General features: G+C 50.1%; 1 protein-coding gene across 12 annotated transcripts in view; it reads left to right on the top strand.

The window, feature by feature from the left end:
- Window positions 1-16,962, top strand: part of MAP4 (microtubule associated protein 4) — a 182,910-nt gene that overhangs the window by 159,520 nt on the left and 6,428 nt on the right. For 6 of the 12 annotated variants that reach the window (XM_034658234.1, XM_034658224.1, XM_034658226.1 and 3 more), the window contains 7 exons: window positions 2,181-2,287; window positions 3,037-3,252; window positions 6,666-6,849; window positions 7,453-7,512; window positions 7,633-7,925; window positions 9,299-9,412; window positions 11,376-11,468. In XM_034658234.1, coding sequence (XP_034514125.1) covers window positions 2,181-2,287; window positions 3,037-3,252; window positions 6,666-6,849; window positions 7,453-7,512; window positions 7,633-7,925; window positions 9,299-9,412; window positions 11,376-11,468 — 1,067 coding nt within the window. Of the gene's footprint in view, window positions 1-2,180; window positions 2,288-2,574; window positions 2,968-3,036; window positions 3,253-6,665; window positions 6,850-7,452; window positions 7,513-7,632; window positions 7,926-9,298; window positions 9,413-11,375; window positions 11,469-16,962 lie in introns of those variants that run through there. The other 6 variants (XM_034658235.1, XM_034658231.1, XM_034658228.1 and 3 more) reach the window with 5 other exon arrangements.

Below are 16,962 nucleotides of genomic sequence, written 5' to 3'. Positions count from 1 at the left end.
GGTGACGTGAGGGAGCCCTGTGGTAATGGCACACTTATCTGTCCTGATTGTTAGCAGTGGTTATGTAAAGCTGCACGTGCTCAGATTGCATGGCACTGTGTGTGTGCGCATGCACACGTGCACACACACACTCGCAGAGTGCACGTGGAACTGAACACATCCGTGTAAGCTCTGTGGATATACTGATATCCGTGTCCTGGTTTTGATAGTGTACTGCACTTTGCAGGAGGTAGTGTTGGGGGAGGCAAGGTCAAGCGTACACAAATTAAGTTCCCTCCGAAGGCCTTTTTAAAGTGCTCGTACAAGGGTATTTGACACAAATTAAGTTCCCTCCGAAGGCCTTTTTAAAGTGCGCGTACAAGGGTATTTGCATTAGAAATGTATTTTGCCCCCATCCCTCCTTTTTAAAGTGCGCGTACAAGGGTATTTGCATTAGAAATGTATTTTGCCCCCATCCCTTCTCTAGACAAACGGATTTCACGTTATCTTACTATTCTGCACCTTACTTTTTTTCTTCACTTAATAGAAATGGTTCCATAGTGGTCATGCTTTATTTTTTCAGACGCGGAGATTACATTGATATTTCTGCCGTGGTGCTTTTTTTTTTAAAGATTTTTTTTTTTTTTTTTTTTTATTTATACGACAGAGATAGAGACAGCCAGTGAGAGAGGGAACACAAGCAGGGGGAGTGGGAGAGGAAGAAGCAGGCTCATATCAGAAGAGCCTGATGTGGGGCTCGATCCCGTAACGCCGGGATCACGCCCTGAGCCGAAGGCAGACGCTCAACCGCTGTGCCACCCAGGCGCCCCTCTGCCGTGGTGCTTTAATCACATTTCTATGAACAGACTTCCAGGGTGTTTCCGTTGTGTGCTGTTAGGAACAGTGTTCTGATGAAGACCTTATGCATGTGCTGTTTTGCTGGTGTGTGAATATACCACTGAAATAAGTTTCTGGAAATTGGATATCTGGATTAGAATTTATCTGCACGTACAGTCTTCAGAGATATCGCTGGATTGCCCTGCATGGAGTTGTGCCCATCCCACACACTTAGCAGCAGGGAGTATCTTCATTTCTCCCTACAGGCTGTTTTCACCTTGTAGGACTTCTGACAATATGTTAGGTTAAAAATGGCATCGCAGTGTGGTTTTAATTTTCATTTCTCTGAAAATTTGGGCATCTTATTTTCAATTTGTATTTCGATTCATATTTATTTTTCTGTAAACTAGGTTCAGAATCTTTAGGCCGTTATTCCAATGGGTTGTTGGCTTTTATAGGAGTTAGTGATTTGTAGGCGTAATTTATCTAATAAGCTCTTTGTCTTTGATGTGATGCTCAGTATTTTTTTTCCCTGTTTATTGTCTGCTTTCTGACTTTCCTTATCATTTTCTTTTTTTTTCCTCCTTTTTCTCTTTTTTATTTTTTTTGGTCACATTGACTTTTTTTTTAGTTTTTCCTTAGTCAGACTGATCTGTGGCTTCTGGATTTTGTGCCACTCAAAAAGGTCTTTCCCACACCCAGGTTATAAATTTCATGGTGTTTCAGTGCATTCAGGTGTAGCCCTATTGAAATCTGGAGTTACTTCCCCATGGTGGTGCTGCTGGGCCTCGCCTTAGGCGTAGACTTTATTTCTGGCCTTGGGTCAGATTTCATGAGTCTCCTCAGGCTTGTTGGAAATCTGGGTCACTGCTAGAACCAGATCAAGTTAATCTCACATCCTCCATAAAGTGGTGCTTTACAAGGAAAGGAAGTAAGGGGAGGACATTGGATGATCTTCTGGCTCTTATCCCATCTTCAGCAACCTTTATTCCAAGAGATAAACTCTAGTAGAAGAGGTTTTTGTCCCCTGTGTGCTGCAGGAGTTAGTGGTTGGGTGACAGAACCCCTTTGCCATTCTCCAGGGAAGGAAAACCAAACTTTAAGGGCCATTTCCTTCCATTGGTCATTTGTGCAAATCTCACTTAGGTTGCTTCTCCGCAGGGACAGGCTGCCTGAATCTCTGGAATCTAAAACGGTCCTGTCACAATGAGAGGAACCTGGGAGTCTTGTCCACATTTCAGAGCACAGCCCTGTGGGTTTTCTTCAGAATGGAGTGCTAGTCAGTGGTCTGTCTCTCCTAAGACTTGCTTTTTCAAAATGGGTATGAAAAAACATCTGCTTAGCATGACTTTACCCCCACTTAGGAATAAGTAAGCCAGAAGAAGGAAGGCCTGCTGGGAGTGTGACCGGAAATGACATCACCGCCCCTCCAAACAAGGAGCTCCCACCAAGCCCAGAGAAGAAAACAAAGGTAGGCACAGAGTGGTGGGTTATCTTCTCCTGCTACCATTTTTTAGAACTGTATCTTCTGCTATTATTGCTTGAACCATGAATGAAATTTCCTTTTTCTGAGCTATTAGTAGTCCTTCCCCAATTTTGGACATTCTTAGAAAATATTTTATATTCCTATTTTACCATAGTAACCTAACTCAACTCTTAAAATCTCTGCCTTTGACCCCATTGTCTTGAATACATGTAGAAATGTTCTGTAGAGGCGGTTTCTGCTTCCCTTAACAATAACAATAACGGGATTTGCAGAACTCTTCAGGAGTAGATTCTGAAAGCTTCAGGCAACTGACTGGTGTTCGGTGCAGAAGACAAATGCCAGACTTCAGTGTGGTCCTAAAACCCTGCCGCTGTTGCCCTAGCAAGGTACAAATACCGTTTAATCATGTGCTGGTGACTTTTCTTCATAGGATTATTGCAGCCACCAAAAGTTAGTTAATTGTTTAAAGCCATCACTGAATTTAAGTCTTCAGGTACCAAACTGCTGGAAGCTGTGACGTTGTCATTAAGAATGAATTCCCAATTTTCTTTACCTTTCTCATGGCTTCTTACCAAGCTCAGAAGAACGGAATGCCGCTTTTCAGTTGCATATATCTTCATGCTTATAATTTTACTTTGAATTGTGCGATTTATACTTTTTTTTAATTTGTTTTTATTTTTGTCTGTGTGTTTGATGTTGGCTTTAAAAAAACAAAACAACACATCAACTTAAAGCCTTTGGCCACCACTCAGCCTGCAAAGACTTCAACATCGAAAGCCAAAACTCAGCCCACTCCTCTCCCTAAGCAGCCAGCTCCCACCACCTTTGGTGGGTCGAATAAAAAACCCATGAGCCTCGCTGCAGGTTTAGTGTCGGCTGCCCCACCCAAACGCCCTGCGGCCGCCACTGCCAGGCCTTCCACCTTGCCTGCAAAAGACGCAAAACCCAAGGTAAGTAGCCACTGAAGCCTGTGCCAGGGAGACGTGCTCCCCACCAAGTGTCCGATCACTCCCGTTGCTACCAGGCAGTGCAGTCAAGCTGGCGGAATTGGGGGACGGGGAGAAAGGCGATTTGAAAATCTTGGGGGCCCATAGTGCAGCCGTAACCTCTGAGGGCCTTTCGGACTCTGTACCTTTGCCTGCCCTGCCGGGAGGCAACACAACATCTGCTTGGGTTTCTTCTTCCTCCCAGCTCCTCCTCACTTTTCCCGGTTGAAGCACTTGTTAGCCAGTTTGCCCTCCTCCACATACTGTCACGTACTTTTTGGTACAGTTCCCACATCAGATTCCCCGAATTCGATTCCTTGTCTTTCTCTTTAATCCTCTGGCAGAAGTGGGTTTTGCCTGTTCCTTTTCTGGATAAGGTCTTCTAGCTGGTCTCTGTAGGTTGCAGCAACATGTGACAACTTCCTTTGCTTTTGACATTGGGCCTCTCTCCCTGGGCTCCCCCTGCAGGTTTTCAGTTTTCCAGGTCACCCACACGTTACTGCCTAGAAACCAGTCAATTTGGAGCAGGAGTGGCTTCAACAGGATTGTTCTAGAAAGGCACCTGGAGTCTCTGGCCGCTTTCCTTAACATCTTCTTTTATTTGAGAAGGGCCTTTCGGTCAGCTCAGTATTACCCTTTAAATTCATGGTGGGAAATAGTTTCCCATGTTAAAATGTTAGTGTATCATCTAATCTTGTAAAGGAAATGGGCAGAACCTAGGAATTGTAGTCTAGGTTGGAACCTGGCCAAGAAACTGAGAAATCCTGTCATAGACAAAGAATGATAAAATATGTAGCTTTCTGACCCTCCTCATTTACCCAGTTGACTGCTTTTCTTGATCGTGAGAAGACAACTTATTTGCACAAGAGGGCAGAGGGAGGATGACTGGAGCCCTGGCACGGCAAATCCTGGGGCAGACAGAAGACGGCAGGTGGGGGGTGGTCTAGTGAAATTTCACTCTGCAGTAACAACCATGAAGTGTCCTCTACTGGTTCCTTTATATAAGTTAATTCCTTTGATTCTCTTTCTCAACAACCCATGATGTGGGTATTAGTATTCTCATTTTATAGGTCAGTGAAATAACCTTCCTAAGGTCCAGTGCTAGTAAGTAGCAGAGCCAGTATTTGAACCTGGGGCTGATGCTCAGGGCCTCTGTCAACATTGTTCTTGCCTGGCTTTTGCCATGCAGCTTTTATTTTTATTTATTTTTATTTTTTTTTTAAAGACAAACTTTATTTCTTTTTTTTTTTTTTAAAGATTTTATTTATTTATTCGACAGAGATACAGACAGCCAGCGAGAGAGGGAACACAAGCAGGGGGAGTGGGAGAGGAAGAAGCAGGCTCATAGCAGAAGAGCCTGATGTGGGGCTCGATCCCATAACGCCGGGATCACGCCCTGAGCCGAAGGCAGATGCTTAACCGCTGTGCCACCCAGGCGCCCCATGCCATGCAGCTTTTAAACAGCATTCTGAGATACAGCTGACCTGAAAAGGCGATATGCATTCCAATTATTACTGCTGTTTGTCTTTTAGATATGAAACACATGAAAATATTTTGAGAAGTTGATTAAAAACTAAAGTCTACTGAAATTTATTTATTTATTTTTATTATTTTTTTAAAAGATTTATTTATTTGACAGACACAGCCAGCGAGAGAGGGAACACAGGCAGGGGGAGTGGGAGAGGAAGAAGCAGGCTCCCAGTGGAGGAGCCTGATGTGGGGCTTGATCCCAGGACTCCGGGATCACGCCCTGAGCCGAAGGCAGACGCTTAATGACTGAGCCACCCAGGTGCCCCATAATGAAATTTATATTTATCCTTATTTTGGTAGAAAGATTGAAGAAGCAAACAAAGGGAAAAAAAAAACCTTAGAAAAAATAAGTGGATCCAGGATTCTGGTAGAGAAGACAGTGTAAATTGAGAAACAGCAGAGTAACTACAGTTCTGAAAGCAGGCTGGTTCTATGGCTTGCTGAAGCCAAGAGTCTGACTTAAGTCAAGGATGTCATGTGTATGTTAGAGTTCTCTATCCCTAATACCTTTTTTTCCAACTTATTTCATCACTATTATTAGCAAAATAAGACCCTGGTAGATTATTCTGAATCACAGTCCTAATATTGAGAATTTGAAGGAGACCTCAGAGAGTGTCTGGTTTATACCCGGATCTTAGAGCCGGCAAGAGGGATCTCTCTGCACAAAATCCTACGCTCTATTCCAAACAGAGCTGGTAGCTGAACCAGTTCCTCCCAAGTCCAGCCTTAGGGTTCTTCCTTCCATACTTAGGGACTTCATTTGTAGAAGTGGTCATTACCCTGCACTCTCAGGGTTAGACTTGAATTGGATGCCAGCCCATTTCTGAGCATCTCCTTAGCTGATTTTCCATTTAAGCTGAATCCTGCTTGTCTCCACCAATATACGAACCTGTGTGGCCATTTCTCTTGGCGTAAAAGAGCTGGATCTACTGTGTCTATGATTTGGCTTATTCTCTTGAGTAACTTGGTACTTCTATTCCCGTAGAAACCAGACTAAATTGATTCCTTACTAGTGGTGATGTGCCCAGCCTCCCTGAAAGAGGGTCTGGAGTGACCCAGATGCCAAGCATCTGCGCTTGGGAGCCTTTTCCCTTTTGCTCTCAGTCACAGCTGTGACATCAGTGCTTCTTATCCCCTCTGGTGGCCAGGCCTCCCCCCCTCCGCCTACACGGTCTTGACGTGCCTGTGCTCTGAGACTTCTCCTCTGATCCCTAACACCACATAGCGTCAAAGCTGGTCCCCAGAGACCCGCTGTTCGACCTCCTTTATCCGACTGAGGAAATAAAGCCCAGACAGGCTCTGTGATTTGCTCCGGAACACACTGTGAATTGGGGGCCTGACTGGGGTTGCAGCTCAAGCTTCTGATCTGACTGGTGAAGCCAGTGTTCTCGCCGTTTACAGCCCTAACCCAGCATTCACTGGGTGCATCTTTGCCAAAAGAAGGACTGAATTCGATTAAACTTAATTTTTAATTTTTTGTGTTGTTTATATATTTATTTGTCTTTGGTCAAGTAATTGAATAGTGAAGTATTTCATGTATTTAAATACATTAGGTCCTGAGACAAACTGCGTTTGTGATGTGGTATTACTTTCTGGTTTGTTCATTCTCACTGGTCCAGGCTGGACTGAGATAGTTAGACTCCCCATTTCCTGACTCCAGCTGACACAGCTCCCTGCAGGGCCGTTTCTCACTTTGTCTGAAGGACTTAGATCTTAGAGCAGCATCAGCTGTCCTGTCAGTGAGTGCCCCATCAGTGAGATCCACAGTGCCCCAGTGTTCTGGTGTCTGCTAATTTCCCGGGGCTCCTGCTGACCCGCAGCTCTTGTTTCCACTTCCCTGTTACCAGCCTGCCGCAGAGGCAAAGATCGTGGAGAAGCGGGCCTCACCATCCAAGCCGGCCTCTGCTCCAGCCCTCAGGCCTGGCTCCAAGAGCACCCAGACCGTTCCGAAAGCCACAGCTGCTGCCAGTCCTGCCTCAGCTGGGCCAAGCAGTCGGAGCCCCCCCACGCCTGTGCCCAAGAGGCCCACTGGTGAGTACCGTCACCCTTCACTTCTGTGGGAAGCAGTGGGGAGAAGGCTGGGGCCTTGGCTTTGCCCCAGCCAGTAGCTCCAGCCAGCATCACAGAAAGCTGTGCACCCCTGTTCGTGCACCCGTCCTTAATGGGGTACATTGAAAAGTGAATCCTTGATTTCCACATGAGCTTAGCAAGTATGTATACTCAGAAGATTCTTGAGTGAAAGGGATTCTAATGGAGTGCCAGGTAGGATTTGCTGTTCCTTTCTTAGTAACATCGTAGCACTCAGCACATCGTGGTTATGGGCATACATGACAGGAAATAGGTGGTTCAGTTCCGCTGGCCTGTACTGATAACCCACTTCCGAGGCTACGTGGAAGGCATTGGCAAGGCTGTAGAAAAGAATGAGATAGAGTGGGTGGCCATGTATGCTGCGGAAGGCCACAGTCTTTACCTGGCTGTCTAATTGCCGCCTCCATTTATTCCCAGCGACTAGCACAGCCCATGGCCTGAAAGGGCCATACTCAGTAATAGTTGAATGAATGAATGAGTATTGGATGAGCCGTTCACTAGGTAGTTTGTTCAACACTAAGTGTTAAACCGTGTGTGTTTGTGCAGCCATCAAGACTGAGGGGAAACCTGCAGACATGAAGAAGACAGCTACCAAGTCTGCACCAGGTAACACCCTGTCCCCTACTTCGTGGAACCCTAAAATAAACTCTACCTCTCTGCGGCTCTAAGGCTCCCTTTTGCTCGCTCCCCCTGAACCTTTGTTCTCTCTCACTCCTACCTTTGCAGCTGACTTGAGTCGCTCCAAGAGCACGTCCACCAGCTCCGTGAAGAAAACCACCACTGTCTCTGGGGCCGCCCCTGTGGCAGGGGTGGCTCCCAGCAGAGCCAAGCCCACACCCACCCCTCCCCGGCCCTCTGGGACTCCTTCCTCAGACAAAAAGCCCATGTCAGCCAAGCCCAGCTCCTCTGCCCCGAGGCTGAGCCGCCTGTCCACCAACGCTTCTGCCCCTGATCTGAAGAATGTCCGCTCCAAGGTTGGCTCCACGGAAAACATCAAGCACCAGCCTGGAGGAGGCCGGGTGAGTCCAGGAAGCTGGGGGTCTCGGCATGCCAGCCCTTGCTTCTTCTGCTGCCACACCCATCTACTGTTCCCCAGGCGTGTCCTCACATCAGCCCCAGGTGTCCACCAAAGAAGAAGGGCTATGGGGACATTGGATTCAGTGCCAGGGACTTTCAGCCTGGGCTCCAGGTCGCAGCAGCAGGCTTTCTCTTCCCGTCCCCATCAGAGAGGCTCCTGTTCTGTATTTTGGGGTTTAGGCTTACATTTTTGTTTGGAGGCAAAAGGGTTCTTCTCCTTAACAAGACAGAAGAGGACTGTGAGACTATGTGAAGGTGAGAGATTGGACTGCTCCCTACCCCTGCGATGTCTGAGAAGCGGGACCTGTAGGAGGTGGAAGCATTGACGTGGGGGTCTTCTGCCTGAAAGAGGGTAGGGCGTCCTCTCGTGGCCGGGAGGACTCGCTGCTGCAGGCCTCCTGCTTTCCTAATCACAAGGGCTGCCGTGGGGAATTGTGATGGCAGGGCAGGCCCCGGCGCTTCACTCTTAAGCATTGTCTGGTTGCATCCATCCCAGAATTATTTGTCAGCTATTAGAACAGTGGGACTTTGGTGTATGAAAAAGTGGTAGCGAACGTCCCAGTCAAAGTCCTTGTAGCAGGAACGTCCTCATTTCCTATGTGATTCTCTAGCATTAAACCACCACTCCTCCCACTCAGGGTAGGACAGCTTAATTTGCTTCAATCCAGAACCTTAAAAAAGTTGAACAGGGTCCAAAATGAGGCAGAATCCTGGTGCTTTTGGAAAACACTGATGGCAGACTGAGAGTAGTCTGGAAAAAGGGCCTGAGAGTTGCTTTCGCTAAGAGGCTGCGGCTCTGGCGTACTTAGTGCCTGACCCATCTCCCCCTTCCTGAGCTCTTCTTACGCTTTCCTTGGGCAAAAGTTGCAGGTGGTCTTGGTGGGAAGTTGAGTGACTTGGCCTGGTGATCAAATTATTTTCTGCTCCAACATACCAGAGTGGTGTGATGCTTCCCAGCATCGGTCGTGGCTCCTGTTGACTTGGCAGCTTCCTTGGGGTGAGGACGTTGAGTGGGAAGGCATCGTGATTGGAAAACACATACTCCAAAGAGAATCACTGACTTAGCCCTCCTTTCCGCCTTCTCTCTGTGAATGCTATCTTGATCCCTTCCCCGGGTCTCAAGACTTTGGTCTGCAGCTCTTCCCCCTGGCTGGTCTACCCTGGAAAATGGTGGTTTTTTCCTAGGAGCACGGGTGACCTGCTTCTGCCTGGCGGCCTGGCCTGGATTCGAGTCCCCTGCAGCTTTCTTCCCTTCTTGGCATTCGGGCTCTTACCCTCTTGGTTTGAAATGTGCCCTCCCTTTATCTCCATCCAGGCCAAAGTAGAGAAAAAAACAGAGGCATCTGCTCCGGCTCGAAAGCCTGAACCTAACGCAGTCGCTAAAACAGCCGGTCCCATTGCGAGTGCGCAGAGACCACCTGCTGGGAAAGTGAGTTTTATGTAGACTTTTACCTCTTGAAGGTGAAAGATGATAAACTGTTTCTTCCAGCCTGAGTCACTTTCCCTTCTATTGCACTTCTTCCCTGTCCTTAACTAGTTTCTCCTTCTCCCCCGCATACCCTCCTCTTTGTTTGATGACTCAGCCATCAGAAAAATTTTTGTATTAACCCTGACAGTAACCGAGTTGGGAGCCCATTACCCCTTGGGGAATATTTATTCAACCGGATAACATGGATCCAAAAACGTTCAAGCCACTTCCTTCACACTGACCTTGATGTGAAACCCCACCCATTTTGCACGCAAAACACACACATCGAGCACCCAGGTGCTGCCACAGGGAGACGTGGCATTGGCTCCTTTCCAGCACCAGGAACCCTGGAGCCCTGGTGCTTTAGACTGACCTAGAAGGCCGCTTTCATAACATGCTGGCTGTGGAGATAGCTTCATTTGCCCTGGTTCCCCAAGTCACCTGCTCTCTGAAAGTGTGGATGCTCATTCCCTCTAGAAACCCACTCAGCCTAGGGATTGCGCAGGTAAGCGGAAACTCTGGGTTCTTTCCTCTTGCCTCCACATTCTGGAACCAGGCCCCTCCTCCTGGCTGTGGGAACCCTCTTCCCTTGGCTGTGGCAGGTGGGTGGTCTCTCCAGCCAAGGGCTGCCAGAGGAGCCTAACCTCTCGCTCTCAGGGACCAGGATGGGCGGTCTCAGCCCAGGGAATGTGTACAGTCAGCGAGGCTTCCAGGTGACTCCTAGAGGTCCTTGGGGGCTCTGGTTCAGAGCAGGGTTTTATTAGGAAATGGTTCGCTAACCAGTTATTCATCACTGACATTGTAAAGAAGGCACGAAACCGTGAGGTATCTGGGTCGGAATTTCTCGGGGTGGATTTCTCCGCTCTGTGGAAAACTCTTCAGCTTGGGGCCTGCCTGCTTCATTTCTGAAGGGCTCTGAAGCAAAGGAAGGAAGGAAGCTGGCAACTGTTTCTTTTTCAGAAGGCTCAAAGAGAATTCTTTGTTCCAGCCCTTAGAGCCTGGGCCTTTGTGTGGCTGCATTCCAGGGGGAGCCATTCATAAGCACTACAGTATGAAGTGTTGTGCCCCCCTCCCCGCCCGCACCCCGTTATGCACCATTGCAGCCCTGCTTGGAGCCGCTTTTCTCTGTGCATGAAACTCAAAGGGCACAGGATTGGGCATCTGGAGGATTGAGGGAAGTGTTTTACTCTTGAGTTGAAAAAAAGTCTAGACCAGAAGCTCACTCGTCCTGTGCTCACTCCAGCCTGGAGACAAACAACCCGCCTGTGGAGTGTGGAGCTGCCTGCCGAGCCTGTGGCCCGCGCTCCCCCTGGCGTCCGGATTCTGCATGGCAGGTCCAGCGGCCTCTGGTCCATTTGCCTTTATAATTGAGCTATGATGTCCCTTCCCTCCTGTGTCAGATCGGTGCCCCATGAGCCAGCGGTCTGGTGATTCTCGGAGCAGCCTTTGCCTCCCAGAGTGGGTCTAGCTGCCGCAGTTCCCAGCCCCAGATTTAAGGGAAGGGCCAAGCTTGGTGAGAACCAGTCCAGATGAGCAGGACCCTTGCAGAGAGGAGTCCCCTCGGGGAGAGAGCTGGTGGGAGCAGGAGCCAGGCTGTGCCTGGGTGGGCATCCGGGGCGTGCTCCTGGCTGGGCCTCATGAACCACAGCCCAGCCCCGAGGAGCAGTGAGGAGGACCATTAGCCCTTGTGCAGCCTCTGCTTCTGTCCTCGTGTTGTGTGTTCTTGTCTTCACTCCCTTTCCTGCTTCCTTCACATTCCTTCACCTGCGCTTCTCCACAGCGGTGCTGCTGCAGGTGGGGGCGGAGTTGTGACAACACTCTCTGTTGGCCACTGTGATCACGTGTGGACTCACTGCCTGCCCTGTGTCGGTTCTAACCAGCCCTCTCCCTTTGTGTTGTTTTTTTCTGTTCTCTAACACTCCAGGTCCAGATAGTCTCGAAAAAAGTGAGCTACAGCCATATTCAGTCCAAGTGTGGTTCCAAGGACAATATTAAGCATGTCCCTGGAGGTGGTAATGTAAGTATGAGCTCCGGACAGCTGGCATCTGAGGCCCAGCCCCCTGTGGGGCGCATTGGGGAGAGGGCCACCTGCCCGCGCTGACGGGACCACGGCATCCTGGCCCGGGGCTTCCTTCCAGACGCAGGCTAGCAAAGTGAGGGGAGGCCTCAGTGCTCCGGTGTGTTTAGACTGGCTGTTTCTGGGAAACCCCTAAATACAAAAACCCAGTGACGCCCACTTGGCATCTTCTCACCCCTCTTTCCCATCTGCTCTCTTACCCCCACTTTTCCCCTTTCTGAGTCCTTCCTCCTCTTATTCCCTCAGCCTCTCCTTTTGTCTTTGTCCCCTTCCTTCCTTCATCCAGGCATCCCTTCATCATGCTGCCCTTCTGTGCCAGCCCTAAGCTCTGTGTTGGAGACACAGGTGACTCTGGCTAGCAGGGAGGCCGTGGTGCAGTGTTAAAGAACACTTTCCACGTGTCCCTGTGACCGTGCAGAGGCAGGCGTGACTCCAGCACACGCCAGAGGGACGTGTGTGATGGGGCCGCCGTGTGCGGCCTCCGCCTTCACTGCTCCTCACCCACTTCTCTCCCCGCCCCGGAGTGAGGGAGCCCGTCCTGCTCTGTCATCCTGCTCACTCCGTTCCTTCTCCTTACTGCCCTGAACTGGGCTGAGTCATGCGCTGCTCACCCCGTTCATTTTCAGGCTCTGTCCCTCCTGCCCCCTCAGCGGCCACGCCATCCTGCGCGTGGCTTACCAGCACCCCCCCACCCAGCAGTTCTGTTGTGGGAGATCTGCCTCAGGGCTTCCCTTTCTCGCTCCACAAGCCCCCTTACTGCAGCTCCTTCCAGTCACTTCCCCACCCGTGGCTCTTCTGGCAGGGGCAGAAACCACATCGGTGACACGCAGGTGGAATGCCCCTGGCTGGCTTGGTAGCTGGCCTGACGGGAGCCGGCCTGGGGTGGGATCAGCTGAAGTGGGTGGAGCGTTTAAAGACTGTATCTGGTTAAGGTGGTGAAGGTCAGCGTACAAGGGCCCCGGGTAGCCAGCAGCTTTAGCTTTGCCTTCCAGGCTTTTGGCCTAGATAAAAACAGGAGGTGAGCCGGGGATTCTGAAGGCCTCGGTCATTGCATGTGTGACAGAAATGCATTTAGTAGGGTGTGCTGCGCATGCACGAGCTCGGAAAACAGGCATCATTATCCCCTACTGTGCTCTTCCCACACTGATCACACGTGACTTCAAGATTTTTTAAAGCATTTTTTAAAAAAGATTTTATACGAGAGAGAGAGTACGTGAGCTGGGGGGAGCACACGATGACCGAGCAGGAGGGAGAGGGACAAGCAGACTCCGTGCTCAGTCTCACGACCTGAGCCTAAATCGAGAGTCGGCCGCTGAACCGACTGAGCACCAGGCGCCCTGGAAGCATTTGATTGCAGGAGGCGTCCTGAGACAGCAGGGCGTTGGGAGACCGCCTGGGAGCAGCGTGTGCGGGCGGGAGGAGGAGGGTAGCCCGTACACGGAGGCCTGTCCTTCCTTTCCTCAGCCCCTCCGTGAAGCCACCCCAGGTAAACATGCAGTGGAGAAAGAGCAGGCCCGCTGTGCAGGAGAGCAGTGTCACACGTCACACACAAACCCCGTCCCCTCCTGGATGGAGATTCTGAGGCTAACACCCAGAGGAGAGGCCTGGAGCAGGACCCCAGGGAGTGCTCCAGAGCGCCCCGGCACACAGACACACGTCCCCCTTGTTGAGAGCCAGGGGCACGTGAGGGCAGGGGACGGAGCAGATTTTCTCCCCCGATTTAAGAAGTTGTGACCGTCTTTCTTCCGTTTCACCCTTGTGTGTGATGGGTTCTTAGACCTGGTGGCTGTGTCGTCTTAGCAGCCTCTACCGCTGTCTCTGGGCTGGGGGCTGCAGGGCGTCCCAGGCTGGGGGGGCAGACCGTGCGAATAGCTAGAACGAGGTGCAGGGATGCCGGTGTTGGTGGAGAGGACCACAGGGGCGGCATGGCTTCTGCCGGGGCGGTCAGGCTGCGCTGGGGAGGGAGCATCTGAGAAACACACGTCGTAGGCCAGGGAAGCGGCACGTGGCTCCTGAAAGCATCAAGTGGAGGCGAGTGGCCAGGGGAGCACAGGACAGGGCGGGTTGTCTGGAAGGGACTGTGGCTTTTTTCCATACCAGCCTCAGGAGGGAGAGCCTCATCTCAGATGTGGTGGGCCTCATGAAGTGAGGGGGACAGTTATACTCTTTAAAATTTGTAATTATAAAAAATTTTCAAATACATACAAAAATAGAAAAAAAAATACTACAGTGAACTGGATATACCTTTTACCCAGCTTCATTTATTATCCTTGTAGCCTTTTTTTTTTTTTAAAGTGATCTCTACAAGCAACAGGGGGCTCAATTAAGACCCTGAGGTCAAGAGTCGCTCGCTCCGCCGAGCCAGCCAGGTGCCCCTCCTTGTGTCCAATCTTATCTGTGTCTGCCCACCCTGTTTTGAAGCCAGTCCTAGATACATCGTTCATCTGCAAATATTCCATTTATAACTTTAAAAGAAGTCTTTAATGTACGTGTGTATGTGTACGTGTGTAAAACTGATGTGTTAAACAGGTTTGCTTACTTGAATCAGAACACGAAGAAGGTCCATAAATTGTGATTGGTTGATGTGTCTTGTCTTTTATATTCTGAGGTTTCTTTTACTCTGTAGGCTCCCTTCAATTTTTTTATAGCAGTATTTTTCAGGAGTAAACCAAGTAGCTTATTCTAGAATCTGGATTCTGCTGATTACACCCCGGTGGTTTCATTCGCATATTCCATTGTCCCTCAATAGTCTTTAAATTGATTCAGGTTTGATCCATCCCCCCACCCCGCCGATTTTTGCAAGACTTTGGTAGGGAGCGGTGGTGTTTCTGTCAGGAGGCACGTCCTCTGACGGCCAGTACCTAGACCCGTGCGTTCAGCGGCTGTGCTGTGGTGAGACTCACTCCTTCTCTGTTCGTTGGCTGGAGCATGTGTGTAAAGCAGAATTGCCCCTCGTCAGCTGCTTCACCTGAGGACCGGAGCTCCGGAGCTGCTCACGGCATCTGGGGGCTGGCACGAGACGCGCTTGCCCCACTGCTGCAGGGCACGTTTGTCGTGGTTCCAGGGGCTGCCAGGCATTTGGTTGGGAAAAGTACTTCCCTGTGTTCCCATTGAGAGAGAATCGCAGCCTCGTTGGAAATAGACAAAGTGGAAGCTGGTGTCGTGAGGGTGGTAGGTCCTTCATGAATGATTCCCGAACACGTGACGCAGTTAGTGTCCTGTTGATGCTGGTGGCCCTTGGAGAGATGATGTGAAGAAGAGGCGGAGTGAAGCTAGAGCCTGGGGAGGCTTTGGAGAAGGTGGCCCTTGAGCTGGGCTTTGAAGGCCGGGGAGGAGAATGCAGTGGGCTTGCTAGGCCAGGGAGCAGCATGAGCAGAGAGTGAGGGTGGCTGAAGCAAGCTGAGGATTGTGGGAAGTTACCCTGTGGCAGGCCCTGGGCTATGGGTGCGCACATGGAAATGCAGCGGGCATCGCCTGTGTTCTCTTGCAGTACAATGGAAACAGTATTTCCTGACACTGAAGAAAGGGAGACAGGGTCCTAGAAGGTGATGGAGCCCCACCAGAGGGTGTGGCACCTGCTGGCAGGGCTCCCTGGGCTCCTGCCTGGAGGACTTGACTGCGGTGGAAAGCCAGGCTCTTCCACAGGACCGAGGAGCCGCTGGGTCAGTCACAGGGACCCTGAAATCTTCATCCCAGAGCCCAGTGCCCAACTGTAGATGATGGGAAACATGTGCCCTCGGTCCCAGGAGCAGGACGTTCACCCCAGTGGGATTCGAGTCCGAGGCTGGTCACCCTTCTAATGACTCACCAGTGGTGGGGAGAATGTCCGATTAGGCAAAGACCTTGCAGGGCCTGCAGGTTGCGCCTGGTGGCTGCCGATGTCGCGACACAACTGTGCGCTGGGCGCGGCTCTTCGGGAGAGTGAGCGGGTGTGTCACGCAGATGGTGGTCAGTGCCCTTAATAATGAGCAGAGCACCCCAAACTGAGCCATTCTCACGTATAGATCAGCGAACTTGTGGTGGTGGCGGTTTTTGTTTTTTTAATTTCTGTTTGCGTTTATGTAGAATTTACTCTCAAGCCATAAGTTTTTGTTTCTTCAGTTTCTTCTGAGATCCCATTTTCTCCTGTGCAGCCTCCTCTTCTGGTTTAGGAACAGTCTGCTCTCTTCAGTAAGGCCCATCTCACTGTGGCAGGGAGAACTCGTGTGTGGGTCAGTGCGACCACCAGTCCGTAAGTTCTGCACCACATCCTGGGGGCTTTGTGCTCCTAGTGCGCTCAGTGCCCAGAGAGTCTGCGCCTAACCCCTTCAGTTCAGCAGGACTCTCCGCATTTTTAAGCATGTGCAGTAAAAATTCAGCACTCTCTTGGGCCATCCACCATCATGGCCACGGCGCGGCTTGCGTTGGCTTCTGCAAAGTGACATCTTTCAGATACGCCTGCTCTTGATGGCCTGGGCCGTTTCACACGTGTTCTTACAGGGAACGCGAAGGTTTGAACCCTTGATTTGTCTGATTTTGTAGGGTTTTCTGGGCCAAGTGAATAGCAAACCATTTTCAGAGATCACCTCAGGCTGCTTATGGGAAGAGCGTTATTGTTTTTAATGGGAATATCCAGTGTGGGGAGCATATGGTGAGACAGACACTTAAGCTCAGTGGTAGATGTCCATTGTCACATTCCTGGAAAGTAGTTAGGCCTCATGGTTTAAGAGCCTTAATGCATACAGTCTGAACGTTTGAGCAGGTAACCAAAGTTCTGGGCATCCTGCTGCTTAGGGGTCATCAGAATTGCCATGACTTCTAGTCACAAAGATATTTATTGCTGCCGTGGTGTTTTGTTTTGTTTTTTAAGATTTATTTTAGAGAGCAGGGGGGTGGGGTTGAGGGAGAGGGAGTGCTAAGCAGACTCCACACTGAGTGTGGAGCCTGACATGGGGCCTGATCCCACATCCCTGACAGACCCAAGCTGAAACCGAGAGTCAGATGCCCAACCACCTGACTGTGCCACCCAGCTGCCCCTGCTGCTGCCATGGTTTCAATGGTGAAAAATTAGAAAAAACTCAAATGTTCACCATCAGGCATGGGTTAGGTTTTTGTAAGATCTTAGAGGATAGATGATTATGTGGCCCCGTCTTTACATTTCTCAACTTTGTGGGAAAATGTTTGTAGCATGAATTAAGCAGGAGTACAAATCGTAGACAGACAGATACCTATGCAGCCAGCCAGGAGGGAAAAACGCACTGAAAAGAACTGGAAGGAAAACATGAAAACATTATTCCAGATTATCTCTGAGCAAGGAGTTGATAAGTAAGATTTCAGGTGGAACAAAATGACATTTTAGGAGATTTGGATTCAGAAAAACGGGAGAAGAGCTGCCTGGTGGATGCACAGGTCCAGCGGGGAGGGAAAGTCCTGATGCTGTGGGAACGCTGGTTTG

This window comes from Ailuropoda melanoleuca, chromosome 4, assembly GCF_002007445.2.
Source record: "Ailuropoda melanoleuca isolate Jingjing chromosome 4, ASM200744v2, whole genome shotgun sequence".
NCBI classification, from domain to species: Eukaryota; Metazoa; Chordata; class Mammalia; order Carnivora; family Ursidae; genus Ailuropoda; species Ailuropoda melanoleuca.
Note: the sequence above shows the minus strand (reverse complement) of the source record. Positions and strands in the feature narration are given on the sequence as shown.